Source organism: Pseudonaja textilis, chromosome Z (genome assembly GCF_049901715.1).
Source record: "Pseudonaja textilis isolate UNSWEBS1 chromosome Z, rPseTex1.2, whole genome shotgun sequence".
Classification (NCBI taxonomy): Eukaryota; Metazoa; Chordata; class Lepidosauria; order Squamata; family Elapidae; genus Pseudonaja; species Pseudonaja textilis.
Window position 1 is genome coordinate 78,449,399 of NC_142008.1, and position 23,934 is coordinate 78,473,332.

The 23,934-nt window shown below is 36.7% G+C and overlaps 1 protein-coding gene across 3 annotated transcripts in view; it reads right to left on the minus strand.

Annotated features, from left to right (window-relative positions):
• GRB10 (growth factor receptor bound protein 10) overlaps positions 1-23,934 on the minus strand; it is a 110,705-nt gene that overhangs the window by 14,342 nt on the left and 72,429 nt on the right. For all 3 annotated transcript variants that reach the window (XM_026702342.2, XM_087916084.1, XM_087916085.1), the window contains exons 6-11: positions 20,031-20,187; positions 7,618-7,733; positions 6,503-6,577; positions 4,243-4,380; positions 2,812-2,922; positions 2,283-2,381 (exon numbers count right to left, since the gene is read on the minus strand). In XM_026702342.2, the coding sequence (XP_026558127.1) occupies positions 2,283-2,381; positions 2,812-2,922; positions 4,243-4,380; positions 6,503-6,577; positions 7,618-7,733; positions 20,031-20,187 (696 nt within the window). The remainder of the gene's footprint in view (positions 1-2,282; positions 2,382-2,811; positions 2,923-4,242; positions 4,381-6,502; positions 6,578-7,617; positions 7,734-20,030; positions 20,188-23,934) is intronic.

Sequence of the window (23,934 nt, forward strand, 5' to 3'; positions counted from 1 at the left end):
GCAACCGGCCAGCCAGCCATCCCCCGCTTCTCCCCGCCACCTACAACTCCTCCTTTGTACCTTTGTCAATGGGCTTCGCTTCGGGACGGCTTCGGGATGGTCGCTCAGCTCGCCTTGCTTTGGGTGCTGAAAGAATCCTCACGCCTTAGTTTCGTTCAAAGCCCCCCGCCTTCGATTAAACTAAGGCACAAGGATTCTTTCAGCACCCAAATGCCACTTTCCAACCAGAAAAGCTCACCCGGAAGCACTTTCTTGTCAAACAAGATGGCGGTACCCAGCAAACCGGTGGCCCGGTAGGAAATGTTCCACAGACCGGTACCGGTCCACGGCCTGGTGGTTGGGGACCCCTGCCTTAAATAACAGACTTTGGCTTAAGAATTCTGTTCCACTTTCATTTTCTTCTGAGCAAGGCAACTGCAGTAAAAGAATAACCCTTCTATTTCTACAGAGGTAGCAGAGTAGAGCATTCATGCTGAAATCTGCAGTATTTTACACTGAATACATAGAAAATCATTCTAGCATAGAAAAAACACCCTACTATATTTATTAGATTTATAGAACTTAAACAGTGAGGCATATAACAAAATAAATAACTACAAACAAACAAAAACAAGTATATAATTTTTTAAAAATACCCACTATCTAAAATACAACATGGCTACCAAACATAATAACAATCAAAAGTGGACTCCATTCACTTAGAACCAAATGCTTGAGTATTCTCAATTATTCTCTTTTGTGACAGTGTATAAAGTTCATAAATTGGAATAGACATGGTAACAGGTCAGCCAATGGGAACTGTTTGGTGACTAAGAAACAGCACCTGTTGTGAGCCAGACAGCTTGGAGATTGGGCATGGCTTAGGGTTACTGGTCTGTATATAAGAGTTAGTTTGTCCTTGGATCTTTGCTCCTCTGTATGATATTGCTTCTGTGATTATTGATTCTGTACTTCTGGGTTCTGAGTTCTGGTTCTGGCTTCTGCTGTGTGGTATTGTATATAAAGAAGTTTCTTATATAAATGAATCGTGCTGAATTAGTTACATGTGTGCTGATTGGATTGCTGCAAACTCTAACGTTTTGTTTCTAGCTCTTGTCTTTTGTTTAAAAGATTTGCAGTTCCAAAATTAAACCAATCAGTTGAATGGCTTGCCATAAGAAGTTATAGATGCTCTGTCAGCAGAGACTTTTAAGAAGAGACTGGAGAGCCATTTGTCTGGATTGGTATAGGGCAAGTGTTGGCAACCCGCAGCTCCAGAGTCATATGCAGCTCTTTGGGCCCACTGCTACGGCTCCCTGTCCCATAAATGACTGGCCCCACCCCTCACACTCCCCTCCCTTGCCTGGCCTCAGAAGGTAAGGGCGATGGCGGGGGATGGAGAAGTGGCCGGAGCTGATTCTCTAGCACCTCACTCTTGCTGGAGCTTGTTCCGGCCCTTGTTAGTGCTGGACATACTTCGGTTGCTTGGGGCAACACGCAACCTGCTCTCCACCCCGAGACACTTCTTGGATGAAAAGAGAAACATTTTCTTTTTCTTCGTCAAGGAAATACAGTCCAATTGCTTTTTGAAAAAGTACATTTGAGACAACTCTGACCTAGATAACTGAGAATCTCCACAGACATTTTGTGACAAATATTTTTTCTTTTCACTCTGTTAGGCCTTTTAATGTATTATTTAAATTTAAATTTTTCCCCTGAGCAGACCATTTGTCAATTAACAAGGACAATTTCAGTGCTAAAACTCTGCAATTTGATTGAAACAGTTCTGGAGAATAAACTTCAATGCACAAAACTTGCTGTCCACTACTTTCATAAATATTTTGACCAAAATGGGAATACGCATAATAGAGCATCTGCTCTGAACTATCTCTAGATCTTTAGAACCCACACTAACCTTTTGAAGCCATTCTACACTGAAGCATCTTGCATCCCCTAAATTGATTGAATAAACTCCCTCCACTTGATCTACAGCAAGGATGGTTCTTCAATGATATACAGCTTTGGCTAGACTGCTGCAGGCATCCTGGAAATTGTTCGTTCTTGTTCCAGTTGTTTTGTAACTATTATTTATAATTCTACCAGTTTCACTTCTGTCATCCTTATTTTAGAATAAGGGAACTTCATTTGATCCAACCCCTGGATTTTTCCTACCTGCCGGCCCTTTATTGCAAAGATAATAATTTATTAAATCTAAATAAATAAAGAAAATGGTTTCTTAAAAAGAACCTTAATTCACACACAGGCTACCATAAATATGAACTAGCCTCATCGTTATTCAGTACCTTGAGCAGTCTAAAGGCAGTCATCCAACATGTTCTGCTTTGTTCATCCTCAGCACACAGCAATCTTAATTCTTTAATTTCATTCCTTATTCTGTTGGGCTAAAGAAGAAACCACAAAATATTAATTCTGTCTTTGATCCAAAAATTAATTTATAGTTTAAGTGCGATATACAAATCCTAAGCATTTGCTATATTGTAGAACATTTCGGAGTGCTCATATAAATTGAAAATTTCTGAATAGGCATATATAGGCATTCTCTCCTTAAAAAAATATAAAATCCAGGCAAAATCTGAAAGAACAACAGGTAGTCTAATGAATTTACTGCTTTGGTAAAAATGTAAAATTATGTCAATTTAATAGCTAATAACTGCCTGCCACACCCATTTGACAGGAGTCAATTTTGAATTGTTTTTCTCTATCTGTAATAGAATTTAGCATAAAATTAAAATCAATTATTTTAAATATGATATAAAAATCTGTAAATTTAATATCATAAACCACAAATCTTGTAAGATTTAAAGCTGTTACCTTTATACAAAAGCCATAGTCAGTCGGTGCACTGTACATTTTTTTGCATGCTATTAATGAAAAGATATTGCTGTCCTCAAGATCAGCTAGCAATTGCAGGTGTCTTGGTTCCTGGGGAAATAGAGTTGTAATAATTAAACAAAAGTATTAAACCATTATTTTATATTATCTAAAAATAAAAGGAAGAACCACTAAAGGGCAATAAAAGCTCACTAAAAAATTCTTAACTATTACCTCTAGCAGTAATAAATTTGATTAGTAATACTATCTTCCATATATTCAAAATCCTAGTATGTGCTTAAAGACATAGGATTTCTTCTATATCAAATGTTAAAATTCCTATCAAATACTTTTAAAAATTGACTAATCCCACACAATTTCAATTTATATTTGGGAACACGTTTTTCTGATTAACTTTTTAGAACATTCAATCATGCTCCTCTACATGTTCAAGGTTTCAGGGAAGACTTCAAACTGATGGCAAATGGGAGGAAGGTAAGCTTCATTACAAAATGCTCATCTTTTAATAAAAAGACAATGGCAAAATCAGTTTAATTATATTTCAGATCTTCTTATGGGTTTGCTCTGTCATATTTCTGCAGATACTTTGTATTTCCATGCTGTTTTGCTCTTATAAACCTATTTCTTTAAATAACTTCCAAGCCTATTTTGAATCATAGAATCATATGGTTGAAAAGGACTCTGGAGGACTTCTAATCCTAAAGCAGGAATTCTTATTCTATCCTGACAAATGCCTGTTCAATCTTTTCTTGAAGACCTCCAATAATGGAGCACCCTCAATTCCAGGAATCAAATTGATGTTGACCTTTATTCTACCTTAACTGCCTTTTAAACTAGTCTTTCTGACATAGCAAATTTGCTTGCACAGTAGGGAAGCAAAAAAAAAAAAAACTTAGAGAAGAGACCAATTATTGACTGAATTATCTCACCTACACCTCCTATACATGAAAGACAAATATGCTGCATATTGCCCAGCATTCAAAATGTCATATATACTATCTGATTGGAATCGTATAACATACATGAAGTTTTTAAATATTTGGAATTGGTCATTTTGTGAAGGTATTTTTTTTAATTTGCAACTGAGAATGCTCAAAGAGACACTGCTATTTTCTTGTGCAAAGGGAAAGACAATACAGATGATCAGCCACAGGATTTTTCATGTGAAGTTATAACTCAATAATGGTACTCAACACTGTAATTATAAAGATCACAACTCATTAGAAGGATCTAATCTAAATCTCAAGAACCCCTTTACTGGCATTAAATTATGCTCCAAAACTAAACTTACAATGAAATCCAGAGCACAGAGTAATTGAAATTTATACTCTAACATATTACTGACAATGATATCAGTGCCTTCAAAGTCTTATTGGTTATCTTTATTAAACTAGTCTAACTAACAAGTACCTTTGAAGACCCTTTTGTAGAGCAATAAAGTCCAGATTTCCTCAGACAACCATACAGCTTCTTCCATGATTTTCTTCCCAATTCTTTCACATGTAAAAACCCCTGAATTTCTGGACAACTATTTGAATTTAAAAATTTCTGTTGAAGATAAATGGAAATGTTGAATTCTACAATTACAAAGAAATAGGTACATGCAAGAGCTATTACTTACTAATTGGTTATTGTACGAGTGCAAATATTCATGCTGAAATGTTTTTAAAAATTATGCCACTTAACATGACTACCAGATACTTCAACAGAGAAGAGGTTTTTCAATTTATTTCCCCAGCAAAATACTATCATATAATAAATAATTCTAAAATCTACTGATAATAAAATCACCATATTATAATCAGAAGCTACTTGGGTTGTAAGTATAGGGGCATAATACCATTCCAGAGATGGCCAATGACATAACTCCCTAGAATGGAAACAATAGTAGCAAGTTGTTATTCTATAATGAGCAAATCTATATAATCTATGTTAATCCCATTTCTTCCTCATTTTCTTTTTTTTAAAGCAACAAACATGTTGACAAGGCATGTACTGTTCATACATCATTAGCTTCCCCAGCCTTATGTCTACAAGTATTACTAACATTTAATCTCCAAAATATCTAGTACACAAATAAAACTATCTAGAAATTCTGAGAGTTCTATATCTTGGCAGAACCAGACTTGAAAAAGCTAAACTTTGCTAGGGTTCACAAAAAAACATGTATATGAGACTTTGAACAGTCTCATATTAACATTTCCACAGGGTTACTGAGAACCAGTTTGATGTAGTTATCAGGCATCTGATTAGAATCTGAAATATCGTGAGTTCTAATCCCACTTTGGGCACCCACAGTGGGTGACCTTGGACCAATTAGTTTTCTCAACCATAAGAAGGAGGCAATGGCAAATCACTTCCAACAGACCTGGAAAAAAACCCTCCACCTCCGAAAACTGGACACCATTGAGCGCACAGGTGCGCATGCACATACACATACACATGAGCCACTTTTAAGACATGAGGCTAGAAATTGGGAAACTGTGAGTTCTAATCCTGCCTTAGGCACCAATTCAGCTGGTAACCTTGTGCCACTTACTCTCTCTCACTGCCTTTGAAGGGAGGCAATAGCAAACCACTTCTGAAACTAGAACTAAAAGTGGATGCCAGGAGGCACCAAAAATACAGAGGACAGAATATCAAACATATGTAATATAGCAAATATTTAATTATTTTTTTAATTTGTAAATTGTAAAAAAAAAACGTACATATACATTCATATATATATACATACCCATTTTATCTATATTGTTACCAATTTTTCCCCAAGGAAAACATTATTTTACACAATTTATATAATTTCTTCTTATAGAATTTCTTCTTTTAGAATTCATTCTGGGAATGAATTAAAGATATGATAATTGTATCTTTTTAACTGAAATTTTATTAGCTGACATGTAGTTTATTCTTCTTTGCAAAGTCTTAGACTTAGAGAAAAGAGTAACATCTCACAATTAAAAGTAGCTTTCAACAACATTTTCCTTTTACTCTTTTTTCCAATGGATATGTCCTGCTTTAACAACTTTACTTTGAATGAGATGGCACTGTTTCTGAAGAAGAAGCTTCATTGCCAGGAAAAGGTTTCACCCTGATTCATTGGTGTACCAAATTGCCTTCATTTCTTGCCAACCATTACTCCTGCACATATTACTTCACAGCTAGATTAATGCAATCTGTTTTATGCAAGGCTACTCTTGAAGACAATTTAGAATTTATAGCTGGTACAAAAAAATGCAGATACATAATACTAACTAGTTGACACCTATATAGTGTCATATGTTCCTAACTGGGTACATGAAAAGAGTCCTCTTGAAAAGTACAATTAAAATGAAACCTTCAGTAGTCAGCCATACCGCAGTTAACACTGGAAATACTACCAGTGGCAAATTCTTCCAGTGGTACAGTCAAATTAAAGTGCTTTTCTTTGTATCTTCTATAAGAAAAATAATATTTGGCTACAAATTGTACATTGAAAAGCCACAAAGTATTTTAAATCAAAATTCAGAAAGCTTGTGCTATAATAATTTAAACTGAACACTATGCTAGTTCAGTGCTTGCCTATAGTCTAAATATACTCCTTTTATTCAATCTATTCTGTCATGTACTGATTAATATATTTGTTATCTCCTTTGCTCAATTGGAAGACAACTGCATTCTCTTAAAGGCTTACCTGTAAAAGTTGTGATTGTGGAATAGAACCATTTGATTGCTGACACCAAGCAATCATCTGTTCCGGAAAAAAATTCTGGAACGGAGAGAAACAGAAATATCTGTTGGCAAAAATTTGCTGTTAACATACATTTAGCACATAATTCTAGATATTAACTTTTTCTGAGTTATTTTTATTGTTTGATATATACTTTGCCATTGTGTTCTAATAAGCACTCGAAACAGCTAATGCAGATGTATATTTTCAATCATAGTAGCATGGTCCATTTGTACATATCTTTCTTTTTACTTTTATTTTTAATTTACTTTTATTTTTAATTGTATCGAGTCACATATTTATTTTGCGGATAATAATAAATATGTTAAACCTTCCTGGTTGCCACCTTAGCTTTAGATCCTCTAACTACATCTTTTCCATCAAACACATTTGAAAAACTATTTATTGATATAAAGTGCAATACATATCTTTCTAAAAATAAGCTGTCTAGTTGAAACTAAACTGAACAAGCCATATCTTGGGTATCATGAAAATGGTTTTGAAACACATCACCAGAGCAATAACATAGGTTGAGTCATGATGTACACATTTAATACGAGAGAATCTACAACAGACACTGTAATCATATGCAAATGGGATGATTTAGATACAGATTAAGTCAATTTGCTTTCCACTTTTGAAGTACAGTAATAAGTTACTGGGTAATTTTTAAGGATGAGATACTATTTCTTTTCATTTTATTAAGGGAAATTTTATTGCATCTTTTAACAGACACTTCATTCACTGTGAACCATATATTCTTAGAGATCTGGTGCAACTATTTAAATTTCTTGCACAGTATATTCTAATTGCTAAGGTTCTTTAAATGTTCCTAGCCATTATTAACTAAACTTAAATAGAAACCCCCAAGATGTACAATCTAAGAGTATACAGCTCTATAAAATAGTAATGATCTCTTCTCCAAATGGATACTTGTTGGTAAGACTGGCTTATAGTTAATATATCAACTGAAGGCAAAGGGTTTCTGCAAAAAATGGGAAGTAACTATCTTTCAAAAGCAAATCTTTTTTTAGGTTAGCAAATTGCGACTACATAAAGGGAAATTATAGAATGCTTACCACAGGATTCTTAAAGAATTCATATTTTGCATAGTTCTTCCTGAATAAAAATTTACTTTCATTTCCCATGGTAGACTCAACTTGAACAATCAATTCATGATCTTCCAGACATCTCTCTATAGACAGAAGATAAAACAGATATTTTTCATTATCTTCATTACCAAATATATCATATTTTTCGGGGTATAAGATGCACTCCCTCCCCTGGAAAAAAGTGGGTGGAAAAGTCTGTGCATCTTATAGGCCTAATGTTGCTGAAGCCCCACCCATCCACCATCACTCAGATTTCGACCTGTTTCCCAGCAATTTACCTCCTACAAACAGCCTGGTCAGTTTCAGCACTGCCTAATTTAGCACGAGCAGCTGATTGGTGATTGGATCGGCCTACCAGAATACGATCAGTTGTTCCAGGCTGCAGGGATCACCATCGCTATTGCCGCCTCCACACACCCCATTTTCAGCCTCCACGTGCTCCGTTTTCGGTCTCCACACTCCTCATTTTCAGCCCATTCCAGGCAGTGGGGCTAGGCAGCGCCAGCAATCCCCACCACCTGGAATGGGCCAAAAACAGGATGTGTGGAGGCTGAAAATGGCATGCGTGGAGGCAGAGATAGGCAATGGTGATCCCTACAGCCTGGAACAGCTGATTGTTGATATGCACAGAGGCAGATACAACCGCCAATCAGCTGCTAGTGTTAAATCAGGCTGTGCTGAAGCTGACCAGGCTGTTTGCTGCAAGAAGGCAAATTGCTGGGAGGCAGAGGCAGATTTTTTTTTCTTGTTTTCCTTCCTAAAAGCCTTATAATTCAGAGCGTCTTATAGTCTGAAAAATACAGCAATATATATTCCATATATATTGGAATATATAAATACATAGAATATAGGATAACAGGGTTAGAAAGGGCCTTGGAGGTCTTCTAATCTAACCCCCAACTGAAATAAAGACCCTTTCCTCTTCTCGACAAATGGTTATCCAATCTCTTTCTCAAAGTCTCCAATGATGAAGCATCCACAACTTCTAAAGGTAAACCATCCCACTGATTAATTGTTCTCATTGTTGATAAATTTCTCCTTAGTTCTAGGTTGGATCATTTGTTAATGATCTTCCACCTGTTACTTCTTGTCCTACCCTCAGGTGCTTTGGAGAACAGCTTCCAAATATTAGAAGACTATCAAGTCACCCCAGTCCTTCTCTTTGTTAGACCAGACATACCTCCATACTACAACCATTCATTGTATGGTTTATCCTCTAAACCAGGAGTGTCAAACTCATGTTGTCACAGCAGTATCACATGACATATTGGGATGTTTTTTCCCCTTTGCTAAACTGGACATGGGAGTGGCCAGTGTGTGATACATCCAGCCTACAGCAACACTACTCTAGACCCTTATCAGCTTTGTTGCTGTTCTCTGTACTCTTTCTAGACTCTCAGCAATTTTTTGTATTGTGTTGACCAGAACTGGACACAGTATTCCAAGTGTGATTTCACAAGTACAGTATAAAGCGGCATTAATACTTCATATGATCTTGACACTATCCCTCTGTTGATGCAGCTAAGAACTGCATTGGTTTTTTGACAGCTGCAGCACACTGCTGGCTCATATTTAAGGATAAGTCCCCGCTAGGACACCTAGTTTCTCAGCCATTTCTGCTGAGTCCTGTACCACTTATTCTATACTACTGCATTTGTTTTTTCCTGCCTTAATCTAAGGCTTTACTTTTCTAACAACCAGATTTATTTTTGTTGGATAGGGCCCAGAGTACCAGTCTACCAAGACCCTTCTGTATCTCGAATCTATCTCCCTATCTATCCTCCTTCTATTTTCCTGTCTGTCTGTCTGTCTGTCTGTCTATCTATCATCATTAGCAACTCTCCCAGCTTCGTGTTGCCAGGAAATCTGATATATTTTCCACCCATCCCCTTTCTTCCATTCCCATCTTTTATGAAGATGTCAAAGAGTACTGGGCCTAAGACAGAGCCTTGGCGTACCAGGTTGCATTCTTCCCTTCATTTAGAGGTGGTTCCATTGAAGAATTACATCTTGAGTACAGTTACTTTACTTTCTTGTCATTGCACTTCATAGAACGAAATTAAATACCATCTTCAGTGTACAATTTATGACTATGAAAATAAACATAAACACACATCCCTCATACTCCACCCATTGAATTGAAAATCCCTGATATTGCATTAATATTGCACTATACAGTAGAATTCAACAGAGTTACTGCCCTGGGATAGAAGCTGTTTTTCAGCCTATTTATCATTGTTTTTATTATCCTGTACCATCTGCCAGATGGTAGTAGTTCAAAAAAAGGGTGCCCAGGATGAGCTGGATCTTTGAGAATGTTTTGAACTTTCTTAAGGCAGCAGGAGTTATAAAGCGATTCCAAAGAGGGGAGAGGGCAACCAATGATCTTCTGGGCAATGATGTTAAACTACTGGAGTGCTATTCTATCTGCTACCGTGCAACTGGCAAACCATATAGTACTGCAGTAAGTTAAAATACTTTATATGGTGCAGTGGTAGAAGGTCAACAGCAGTTTTTCATTCAGTTGTTTTCTGAGAAGTCTCAGGTAGCATAATCTCTGCTGGGCCCTTTTGACCAGTGCTGCAATGTGAGTACCCCAAGTCAGGTCCTTCTTTATGGTGACACCCAGAAACTTAAAACTGGCCACTTGCTCCACTCAATTTCCATTGATAAGCAAGGCTGGATGTCTGAACTCTTGATCAGCAAGTTGAATCCATCTGTGGTAATGCTATCTATCCATATTGTGGTCTACTTTTAGACTTATTGAAGTCTAAGTAAATTATGCCTACAGCATTTCCCTGATCCATTGCTTTAGTCACTTTGTCAAAGAGGGCAATAAGTTTGTTTGGCATGATCTGTTTTTAACAAACCCATGTTACTTCAAGTAATCAATTTGATTATTTCTAGCTGAAAAGCTACTGCTTGGCTATCTTTTCCAGGATTTTCCCAGATATTGATATCAAACTGATTGTATTTTCCAGGAACTATAAAAAAAAAGTACATTCTCAATTGCTTTGAGCCGTTGCAAAGCAGTTTCTTGTTTTTAACAGTATTTCTAATTCTAATTTAGTGGTCTCTATGTGCCTTCTTTCTTTTAAAATTTTTAAAAGATTTAGAAATTTTTTAAAAAGAAATTGAAGAAAAAAAAGTCTCTCAGCTCATAGTTATAGTAAAAGGATATATACAAATAGTAAGTTCTCAATTGTTTTGAGAAGTGCCAAAGCAGAATCTAGTTTTTAATAGTATTTTTTAATATTGTCTAATTTAGATTTGGATCGCTTCTTTTAAAATTTTTTTAAAAAACCTGAAAGATTTAGATTTTTTTAAAACAATAAATTTTTAAATATTTTTTTAATCTTTGGATTTTTGTCTTTTAAAGGTTTAATAATTCTAAAAATTAAAGAACATTTTTAAAAAATGAAATGTAATTTAAAATTTATTTATTTATAAAATTGGGTTTATGAAGGGTTTTATTTTTAACAATATTTGAATTCCTTCCATCCTTTGGAAATTGATCTTTTGCTCTCTCTTGAGACTAACATGTAATAATACTTTAAAAAAATTAATCCTCTGCTCCCTCTTGTGGCTAAAATAAAACAATTTATAAGCCACAAAAGAAAAAAATGCAAAGAAAAAAGTTACTGTAAGAGCGTAAAGAATTAATAAATTGTCCTTCTATTCTCCTTCCTGCATTGCCAACCTCCTTTTCAATTTCTTCTCTCAATTGTTTCACTAATTTATTTTAGCTTTCGCATTGTGGGTTTATGTTATGGTGCTTTTTACCGTACCAATGTGGTTGCTGCCATTTTCAGCCATAGCTTTTCACATCCCACTGCCATCCTGATGCCATTCCTTCTTCTTCCTTTGCTTTTTTTAACTTTAATTCTACTTTTCCTCCTCTTTCTTCTCCTTCTTCTCTACTCTAAGGGCTTTGTTGCATCCACTGGCACAGTGGTGGGTTTCAACGTAGTTTACCATCAGTTCAGTGGGTGTGGCTTTGCGCACACGCACACACTTTACGCTTCAAAAGCAGGGAATAAAGGTCAGTATGGGAGCCCAGGCAGGCGAGCCCAACAGCAGCTCCTAAGAGATAACTGGTTCGGTCTTTGCTGATCTTCGGCGCTACCAGTAGCCACAACTGGGCCGACTGGTAGAATAGCACCACTGCACTGGCACTGCTGCTACCGGTCAGCTGCTGCCACTGTTGGCTGTTGTTGCCAATACTATTACTGGTTGAGCCTGCTGCCACTGTTGCCAACTGTGGCCACTGATTGTGCCCAACACTGATACTACTGATTGTACTTACTGCCATCTTTGCACCCATCTTCCTTTTCCTTTCCTTCTCCCCTCTTCTTTCTTTTTTTCTCTTTCTTTTACTTCTTTAATTTTTTTAAAGTTTACTTCTACTTATTCTCCTTCTCCTCTTCTGAAGAACTGTACTATGCCACTGCTTTCTTCCTTTGTGCAACATTTTTCCAGCTCCACTTCTTTTCCTTCCTTCTCCCTCCATTTACTTTTTTAATTTTACTTAACTTTGCTTGAACTTTAACTCTATTCCTTCTCCACCTCTTTCTCCCATGGTGGGCTGCTGTTTTTATCTGCTGTGATGGAGTGCTGTTTCCATTACCACCATCTTTACTCATATGATAGAACACTCATATAACATATTCCAAGTGTGTGTGTGTGTATCATTCAAGTCCTGATTACTGCCTAGACTAGTCCCTGCAGTTTTCTTGACTTCAAAAATGGCTTGCCATTACCTTCTTCATAGGGCTCAGAAAACATGACTGGCCCAAGATCACCTAGTTGGCTTTGTGCCTAAGTTGGGACCAGAACTCATGGTCTCCTAGTTTCCAGCCAAGTGTCTTAATACTGCACCAAACTGACTTTATATTCGAAAAACTTACAAGCTCAAGTTGAATTGTAGAGTCCTTGGAGCTAGAAGCACTAGAAGACAATGAGGTTTGTTCTAAGTTTATACAGGCAGTCTCGATTTACAACCATTCATTTAGTGACCATTCAAAGTTACAATGGCATTAAAAAGCGACTTATCACCTTTTGTGACCTTCTAACAAGCAACACACTTTCATACTTACATTTTTCACACTTACAACCAGCAGCAACCCATGGTCACATGATCAAAACTCAAATGCTTGGCAATTGGCTCATATTTATGATAGCTGCAGTGTTCCAAGGTCACGTGATCACCTTTTGCAACCTTCTAACAAGCAAGATCAATGGGGAAACCAGATTCACTTAACAACCATGTTATTAACTTAGCAACTGCCACAAGAGATGGGATAAAACTCACTTACCAAATGACTCATTTAGCAATAGAAAATTTGGGTTCAATTGTGGTGATAAGTCAAGGACTAATAAATACATTAATTTGCCCAATCAGTGTGGTTGGCTAAAGACAATTACAGTGATCCCTGAGTTACAACAGTTCACTTAGCAACCATTCAAAGTTACAATGTAACTCCTCCCCAAGTACCTAAGACACGGTCCCAAGGTTACAAATGTTGCAGCACCACGGCAGTAGTTCACATTTACAAATGACCGCAACATTCACCCTGCCTATTCCCTCCCTCCCACCCAGCCCATCAGGTCTCCATAGGCAGGCCAGTGGAGACTCACTTGCCTTTCAAAGATCTAGCAATCTCCACCTTCTGTTTCTTTCCCTGCTGCAGCCAACGATAAGAGCAGAGTGAGGGTAGGACCAGTGTGCCCTCCACAGCTTCTCTGACTCAGTAAGGTTGCCTGCCTCTTCTGGAGTGGCTGGTAGCCTCGGTGAGTCTCCTCCAAAGGCTTCCAATCTCGGCACAGAAAAGATTTGCATGCTGATGGGAGATTTTGGGCAGCGAAATCGTATTGCTTCAGGCCTCTCATTGGCGTGCAAATGATTTTCACATGCAGATTGGAAGCTTCTGAGTTTGATTTTGCGGGACTTCAGGCACCCATTCTCTGCAACAGCAGAGATAGGATGGAGAGGAGACAGCTTGCTAGATCTTCTAAAGATGAGTCTTCACAGGCCTGCCTATGGAGATCCAATGTGGCAGGATGTGGAGGGGAAGCAATTATGGAGAGCATGAGGTATCTCAGTGGGTCAGGGAAGGCCTTAAGTAGTCTTAAGCAGGTGACCTCTTCCATCACTAATTCCCCCCCATGACCTACCCCACCTGGAGATACCTCATATATACTTAATGACCCGCACATTCAATTAGTGAATGTGTGGGCGAAAGAAGGGAATAATCGCAGTCAAGTTATGTGATTCACTCCTATGAATCCTCAGGTTACAAATGTAATTGGCAAGCTCCATTACATTTGTAACTTGAAGACTACCTGTATATTGTCAGTGAGATATATATATAATAATCAGCAGCATATAATTATCAAGCAATATTGAGATGTCTGAGGAATAGTGGTAAATAAAAAACTAAGACTAGGGTTTAATGAATTCTATTTAACATTCCTATGTTTATTTAAACTAGTATTATGCCTTACCAGGTATCTAAGCAACATGTATAGAAGAGCAAACTAAATGCAAATAGGTTAAGAAACAGTCATGTGAAAAAGTTTACAATAAACACATACCATTAATGTACAAATGGCTGTCACTAGCAGAAATCACCATATCCTCTGAACCTGGATGAATAAGGTATTTTTCTCCATTATACCAAAATTGGTATAATGTTGTTTGTTAATAATTCCTTTTTATTTCAGGTCCTTTCCCACAATCAATTCCCAGTAAGAAAAAAAGAAAAGTGGAGGCATGGTTAGATGTATCTTACTGAGACAAAAGTCATGTATACCAAACTTGCCCTTCCCTTTCTCTCTCAACATTCAGTCAAGCCAAGATCCTTGCTTTTTTCCTTCTCTTCTTTCCTCCCTCTCTGAACTAATTCCTCAGAAAAATCATGTTTCAATGCATGCATAAATTAAAAGAGCTCCTCTTTGTGCATTCCATGGACCATACTCTTTGGAACAGAAATCCTTTAGAAACAAGAAAAAATAAAAATAAACCAAAAAAAAGTAAACAGTTACTTCCAAACTGTTTCTAATGCTTCAGGTTGCATGGATGATGGAAGTGTGAGAGTAGACACTAAAATATTGCAGGCTATGTTACCCTACTAGTTGAAGCTGACACTTCCTATAAGTTTAGCTTCATTGATATTAGAAGGTAGATTTCAAAGTGGATATAAACAAGCTTTTTACAACAAGCTCTCCCACTAGGATTTCCCCCCACTTATTATTTTTGGATTATGAGCAAAAAGACTCACACTTAAGCAACGTCTATTTGACACAGACTGACACTTGGATGCTGGTAATACAACTCAGGTTTCTATGGCAGATAGCATAAGATACATTAGCTATCTATTTTATACAACTTAACATTTCTCTCGCACCAGCTATGTATCTTCCAAGTAATCAACCAATGGAATAGCTTGTCTCCAGAAGTTGTGGGTGCTCCATCACCGGAGGCTTTCAGAAAGAGTTTAGACAACCATTTGTCTGAAACAATACCAGGTCTCCTGCTTCAGCAGTGAGTTGGACTAGAAGATCTCCAGGATCTCTTCCAACACTATTATGCTATGGTCTATGTTCAAAATTAGCAGAGAACATTGGATATCACAGTTATGTGACTGCAGCTTACTATGTGGCTTACATATTTTAAAAAACATTCAAAAATTAGACTCAAAACTTCGATTACTAACCTATGTTAATCCATTTGTGTCTAAACACCAAAACAAAACAAAAAACCCATTGCAATGTATCTCTGAAATTAAAGTTGTTGGGTAATCTTGAGTAAGGTGGTTCTCACTTAATGATGATAATTGGGAACAGCAACTGTTGTATGGTCATAAAATATAATATCATGTGACTACACTGACTTACAATAACCATGTTATTTGAATCTTGCACAGTTGCAATATCCTATGGTCATATGATCCCCATTTGTAACCTGCAAGTTTTCCCATTGACTTTGCTTTTCAGAAGCTGGCAGTGAAGGTTGTAAATGACAACCAATGACAGTGGGATTTTGCGAATGATGTAATTAAAAACAGGTTTCGAAACTTCTAAATGGCAGACATGTCACTGCAGAGAAGATTCAACAACTACAACTGTGGGTCTGTCCACTAAAGAGAGAAGACGGCAAGGAAGTAACAGGCAACAGAGAGAAAACAGAACTGCTTAACTCATTCTTTGCCTCTGTCTTCACACAAAAAGAAGCTATAGCTCAACCCACCAAAAATATAACTGTAAAAGACAGACCAGAAATAAAAGTTAAAATAAGCAAAAAAAAATAGTAAGAGAACACCTGTCTGATCTTGATGAAAACAAATCACCGGGGCCTGATGGATTACATCCCAGAGTTTTAAAGGAGCTGGCAGAGGTCATCTCAGAACCACTGCACCATATCTTTCAAAAATCCTGGAGCACCAGGGAACTACCAGAGGACTGGAAAAGAGCTGATGTGGTTCCCATCTTCAAAAAAGGAAAAAAAATGGACCAGGAAACTATAGCCTAACATCAATACCCAGGAAGATACTAGAAAAGATAATAAAAAACAGATCTGTCAACATCTAGAAACAAGTAAAGTAAGAACTAGCAGTCGGCACAGGTTTTGTTAAAAACAGATCATGCCAAACCAATCTTATTTCATTCTTCAACATAGTGACTAAATTAGTAGACCAGCGAAATACTGTGGACATAATATATTTAGATTTCAGCAAGGCATTCGACAAAGTAGACCATAACCTACTTCTTGGCAAGTTAGAAAAATGTGGAATAGATAGCACCATCACTAGAGGGACTCGCAACTGGCTGACAAACAGTACTCAATGAGTAGTCCTTAATGGGTCTAAGTCTACATGGAGGGAAGTAAGGAGTGAGGTGCCACAAGGTTCTGTCTTAGGCTCAGTACTCTTAAATATCTTCATTAATGACCTAGATGAGTGAATAGAAGGGGAACTTACCAAATTTGCCGATGATACTAAGCTGGCAGGAATAGCTAACACCCAAGAAGATAGGCTCAAGATCCAGATGGATCTTGACAGACTACAACACTGGGTCATATCTAACAAAATGAAATTCAATGTATAGAAAAGTAAAGTCCTACACTTAGGCAAGAAAAACCAAAAGTACACATATAGACTGGGTGAAACCAGGCTCAATAGCAGTAACTGTGACAGGGATCTTGGAGTCTTAGTGGACAACCAGCTAAATATGAGCCAGCAGTGTGCAGCAGCAGCCAAAAAAGCTAATGCAATCCTAAGTAGCATTAACAGAGGGATACAATTGAGATCAAGTGAGGTACTAACACCACTCTATAAAGCCTTAGTAAGACCACACCTAGAGTACTGCATCCAGTTTTGGTCACCACATTATAAAAAAGATGTTGAGACTCTAGAAAAAGTACAGAGAAGAGCAACCAGGATGATTAGGGGACTGGAGACTAAAACATATGAAGAATGGTTACAAGAACTGGGCCTGGCTAGTCTACTGAAGAGAAGGACCAGGGGAGACATGATAGCAGTCTTCCAATATCTGAAGGGCTGCCACAGAGAGGAAGGGGTCATGCAGAGAGAAAGGTTTATGCACCTGAAGGCCAGACTATTTATGTACCCGAAGGCCAGACAAGAAATAATAGATGGAAACTGAACAAGGAGAAATTTAACCTGGAAATAAGGAGAAACTTTCTGACAGTGAGAACAATCAACCAATGGAACACCTTGTGGGAGTGTCATCACTTGAGACTTTCAAGAGGAGATTGGACAGCTATTTGTCAGAAATGGTGTAGAGCAGGGGTCTTCAAACTTGACAACTTTAAGACTTGTGGACTTCAACTCCCAGAATTCCTTCTCCAGTCATGTTAGCTCAGGAATTCTGGGAGTTAAGTCCACAAGTCTTAAACTTGCCAAGTTTGAAGACCCTTGGTGTAGAGTCTCACGCTTGGGCAGTGGGGATTGGACTAAATGACCTACAAGGTCCCTCCCAACTCTGATGATCTGTTAAATGGTCATTAATTGCCCATCATTCAGCATCATTACAACTTTGAACAGCCACTGAACAAGTGATTGTTCAACAAGCACTGTTTTTTTTTAATTGCATCAAACAGAACTGCACCAAATATTCTATCTATATCATATGGAAGAGTTCCAGCCATATTATGAAAGATATGTGAGGTTAGTACTCAAAGGAGAGCAGTAATTTCTGTATCTTTGGGGTTGAAAACTACTTTTTAAACCCATTCCTTCCCAGAGGCTGAATAAAACTAATACGAGATTTACAATAATATGAAGCTGAGGACAACTCAGGTTGGTAGAGTGGGGTCTAAAAACAAAATAAATTAGTTGTGGGAAAAGAAAGTGGATTAAATATGTCACACAGCTTCCCTTAGAGAAGTGAATAAAGTTTGCCAGAATTCACAGAAATAGCTATGCTGCCTGGACATCTCTGGAATTTGAACTGTTGGGTTCTTATACCAGAATAAGGACAATTTGAGTTTTATTTCTTTACACTGGAACACAAATTATGTATCTTTTTTAAAGGTATGCAGAATAGCATTTAAGGAAATCCCCACTTCAAAAGTTGACCCTAGTAAATTCATTAAATGGACCCAAGCAAATAATTGTATTTTAGCCTTAGACTTCCCATCTGTAACACAAAAATAGTAATGTTCAGTTATATTATAGGATTTTACCAGATAATGTTGTTTGAATATGTTAAATTATTTACATATATTATATGTATGCAAATCTGATCAAAATGGCCTTAGGGCAACTCAAAACAAACAGCTTGGATGTTAACTTATACAGTACTAAATTGGTGTTTGGCATTACAACCAAACATGCTGTCGAATTGACCTTTTACTTTTCATAGTGAGACCCAGCAGATCAGCAGCTTTCACGAACATTGTTTAGCTAACTACAAATTAGTAGCATGCACAAATTTTGAAAAACCAAGAGAATGATTTATTGAAGCATCCAATTTCAAACCAGAGATTATGAAGCCTGACTCAATAATCCATGATAATTCAGTTTGAATATCATGCCAAACTATGATTAAATAGAAAATGGAACTTGAATTTGTACAGCTTTGCTATGATCAGAGACTACAACAAAAATCGAGGATGCAGTCGACAGTGACTTAAACATCAATCATTGCTAAATACAAACTTATTGTTGAATAAACAAAAGCTTTTGGTTTTCTAATCAACTTCTTCTAGGATTCATTCAAAATATCACACAAATAGAATCTGATGATACTATTAATCACCATGGAGACTATTGTGATGTCACAGAAATTGAATTAGGGCATCACTGGATAAATGTGGAAAAAATACTGAATACAAAGGATCAAAGCTTCAGTGTGAATAATGCCTTGGTAATTTTGAATGAGCAAAAGACTTGTAAAAGAAATCTTGAATTTTTAGTTTTTAATTTGAGATATAATGAGAGAAAAAATTACTATCAGTGCAACTATTATCATCATGTTCATTTTATCAGGATCTGGTGCAGGGTACATCCATTTTACACAATTTTCTAAAAGTCTTACTAAGCATTTTTATCAAGTACAATTTAAGAAGCTGGTTGAATAATACTAGTCCACTGCTATATTTGAAAGAATGCAAAAAAAGAAAGATCATTATCCTATGGTATTTTCCAAGTATAAGGCATTAAAATTATTCTTCTTAATTGTTGTTTTTTTTCCTGTAACCATGGTACCTTAAGTTCACTACATGCAAGAACAGCTGCTTAAAAGCAGAATTCCAAATCTATGCAAGATTCCCATATAATGCAATATGAAATCTACTGCCATTTCCACTTCCATAAAATAAATCCTAGCTAATGTTAGACTAATCTTGTGGACTTTAATGATGTTCAAACAAGCAAGTTATTTCCACTAGTTATTGGTTTACATGGAAATATATATATATACATATATATGATCAAATTTCCATTAATGTCATGGAAGAAGTTGGATATACAATACTTATTTCCACTTAAAAGATTGGCAGCATACAAATCCAAATATTTAACTGCATATATATGTTCATAAAATATGTTTACTAGAACTATCATGCATGTATCAATATGATTATATTGTAGCAGTTTTGTTATTTATGAAACACATATCTCCTACGTTACTTAAATGCCTGTTAAATGTTTATATTTTTATTATATTTTTACTGTAGGAATTCTTCTCTTATGATCATAATATACAAGCATAATATAATATAAACATGTATAATGATATTATACATATTACGATAATAATTCATAAAATAAGCAGATTACCCCAACAAGGCTAACCTATTTCATTATTATTGGAAATTCAGGTTTTTAATATAATTTCCTTTCTGTATTCCTTCATACCTAATCCTATGAGAGGGTGATGCTCCACTAAGGCCCAGCTGTTGTCATCCACACAATGACTTTTGTAAACGAGCAACTGGCAGAGGTCCCGGGCTGTTGTATCTGCTAAGATCTCAACTACCTTGCAAGTCCCATCTTCACTAAAAACTTTTATATCCTGCAATACAAAAAAAAATGACACACTTTATTGATAGCAGCACTATATTCCCAAAAACATTAAAAGAAGAAGTAGAAAAAAACCCAAATACTATACATAATTGATATTGGGCACAATGTGGGGTTATGATGATGAAGCTATATGTACCCTGAAAAGCTGCCTCTTAGGCACTGTTCAGATTAAGTTATTTGAATAATTTATCTAATTTTGGGGTCATAGGAAAGAAAACTATAAAAAACACACATTACATACAATATATCTTTGCATCTTTTCTAGAAGACCAACAAGCTAGGCGTCTCAGAAAAATGAGTTCTACAACTATGTTAATATGAATCCCTAATACTGAGGATTCAAACAACTGGCAGAGGTAGGGAGTGGGCAAGATTAATAACATATTCTGCACTTCAAGATTTTTTGCCCTGGAGTGTTTTAACACTCAAAAACATGAAATTAAAAAATCAATTTAAAACACATCTCTCTTGATTAGTATTAAGTTTGTCTAATTTAGAACGGAATTTAAGACAGTTGCAAGCACCAGTTACACTTCTTCCATGCTCGTATCACAAAATCCCATCCTTTCTTGCAACTAAATATACTAATAATTGACAAGAATAAAAATAGAAAATAAATAAATTTATTATCTTTAATCATTAATTAAGATGAGACTGTAGTCTACTGGCAACCTGTGAATCTTCATTAAAATAGGTAATTTCCATTACTAATTAATATTGTTTTAATCAATAATAATAAATAGCATTAACCCTGCAAAAAGTATCCCATTCACAACTTTAATCTTACATTAAGATTTAGAACAGATTTAACCCTGTGTTAACTTTATATTCTGATTTGGGGAAGAGGAAAAGAAAGCATTTTACCTCACCAGTATGCACAAAGCAGCAGTCAGGAGAACAAGATGGCATTTTAAAATATAGATTTCTTGTTCAGAAAGATTGTTCTCTGCCCCTTCCAGCCCTTTGAAATTCTAAGCTCAAGCAATTCAGGTTATTTCAATGGTTATTTCAGTATCAGCAAGTCCTGGTGGTGTGTGCACCATTTTCTGGAGGAAGCAAAACTTCCCTCAAAGGGTTACACACAATCTTTTAGGTAGTGAATCAAACCACACTGTACAGACCAATCATAGCCCTTTTGGTGACTGATGTAATCATTTCCACAGAACTCGCAGACATCCAAATTATGACCCCAGGAAGAATTTTCTTCCTTTATGGCCACCCACATGCATTTAAAAAAAGAACAGCACACAGCCCAGAAATCATTCACCAGGATCACCAAAGTTTTAAATAGCCAAACTCTGCAGCCCAAACCCGACTGGCTCCTTGAACTGCTGGTCTGTTTGCCAAATTCCTCTCCATTCTCCACCTTGTGGAAGCAGCTGATGTCATCTGTTTGCAAGTTAAGCCCTTGAACTTCTCCAAAGCGTTTAATGCCACCACTTCCCCCCCTCCTCCCCCCCCACACACACCAGGCAGGATAGTTCCCTCCCTCTCTGCTTCTCTGAAGCTTAAGAAAGGCTTTTAAAGAGAGCTGAGGATCTATCATAAATTCAAAAGCTTCATCTGTCCATTCTTGTGTCTTATGCTGAATATTTAAGAAAGGGACTCCACAGTGTCGTATTACTGTAATACCAATTCTCCATTCACTTTGGAATCAGCAGTACAGAGCATGGAAAGGCACGATTAGGGATGAGTTAAAATTTAAATATGAAAGAAAAAAACAAGACTCAAAGCTTGTGCATTCAGGAAACAGCATCTTTTGACAAACAGGATGAGCCATTTCTTTCTGAAGAAGAGGGGGAAAGGGAATCCTTATTAATGAAACTGTAAAAAGTGATCTAGCTTCATAAAATTCCTACATATACCCCCCCCCCAAAAAAAACTCTCTTAGCTTACAAATAAAGGTGGACCTCAAAGTTTTATGGTTTAGCCTCTTTTTAAAACCAGGATCTTGGGGACTTTATTTTCCACAGTCTAAAGGTAGTATATTTCATACTCAACTGGTTACAACCCCAGTAATACAGGTTCAACTGCTTCAATGAAATACATGCATTATGTCATTTGCTGTGGGCAGCTAAAGAACAAATGTGTTTCCTGAAAAAAAATCTGTTCATTAGCAGCAGCAGCAGCAACAACAACAAAAAAGATCAGTAGCCTCCTTTTAAGTCCCCTTCTGTCCCAGGTTGCAGGTTTTGCTTCATCTATTGCACAGGAAGTAGGCAGTACATGAAGCTCACATTCAGGCTTAATAGCATCAGTGAAGAGATTATCAGTTCAGAATCCTAAACTATATCATAACAAGGCAGAGAGGACCAGGAATAGAGGTTAACCTCCAATGCCATTTGTCATCCCACCAAGCAATGTAAAAGCCTCCCTCCTTACCAGTTCCTAATTATTATACAGGAATGAGGTTCAGATATAAAGTATATGTGAGTAAATATGAGCATTATGGGATTATATATGAATATGTGGCAGAAACAAATGCATAAAAAAATGGGGTAGCCTTGACTTTTCTTCTTTTTGTTTACATGATGTACCCATCTTTGGCATTTACCCCCCAATTTTGTGGAAGTTCAGTATAGTGGTTAAAGCACCAAGCTACAAAGCAGGGAACCATGAGTTCAAATCTCGCCTTAACCATGAAAGTCAGTCCCTGTTGATTGGCTGTTGGGGGGAAAATTGGAGAAAGATGTGTTCAATATGATCACTGTTTTATCTGTAAAAATCATCTGTAAAAATAATAAAGGCAGGATAAAAACAAATAAATAGGTTCCAGAGGCTTAAAAACATTCTTCACCTCTCATATAAGATAGATGTCATTGTTATTTATAAAATGCAGGTATTATGTGTTAGTAACTTACAAGTGAACCGACTATTCATAATTCTCAATATAGGAAAGCTTGGGTTATTGGAGGAAAAGAAAGAAATGCAAAGCATCCAGATTTTATTTCAAAAAATCCTGGAGTTTCTTGCAACATATAGGTAATTAATTCCAGATTCATTTAAACAAAGATACAATCTGTTTCACAAGTAATTGCAGTTTATTCCAAATGATAACCTTTACAATCCTCTTCCTCTCCAGGTATACAGGATGGAAGCAGAAAACCCACAACTCATCAGAGCATATTTTCATTAGCCTGCACTACTGCATTCTAACCATTGCACCACCAGGGCTCTTGTTAGTTAATTAATGACTACAATCTCACTTTTAGTATGCCAATCTCTCTGCATTGAAAGGTCTTTTTTTTTTTTTTAAGGCTCTTGATCATTTTAAACTAGGAATGTATTAATCACACAGGATTCTGTCCTGTGCACTGAGAGTAGTTTTCTGGGGCTCTCATTAACAAACCATGACCATGTTTTCTAATATTTTATTCCTTTGGAAAATAGGCAATGCCATTTTGCATAATCCACAAGATAGCTCTGGATGCTGCAAATTATAGTCATGATGGAGTGCTTTACTGAGATATTTGGAAGGTAATTGACAAGGGTTCTGCCAGTTTCGTCTTCTGGTCCAAGTGACAGGAAGGCCAGTAAGTCTTCCAGAATCTCAAATCAGAAGGATCAGTGGAATAGAGGATAGACCACTGGACCAGGATGAAGTAAGGAGCTCTCTCAATGCACCATATAAGCTGCCTCCTGCTTCAACCTATTCTGCTCCTCCCTCCTCCAATTGGCATCTGGGTTATTTGGGGACAGAGGTTAGTCTTCAGGTCAGCCTTTGGAAATAATTCAA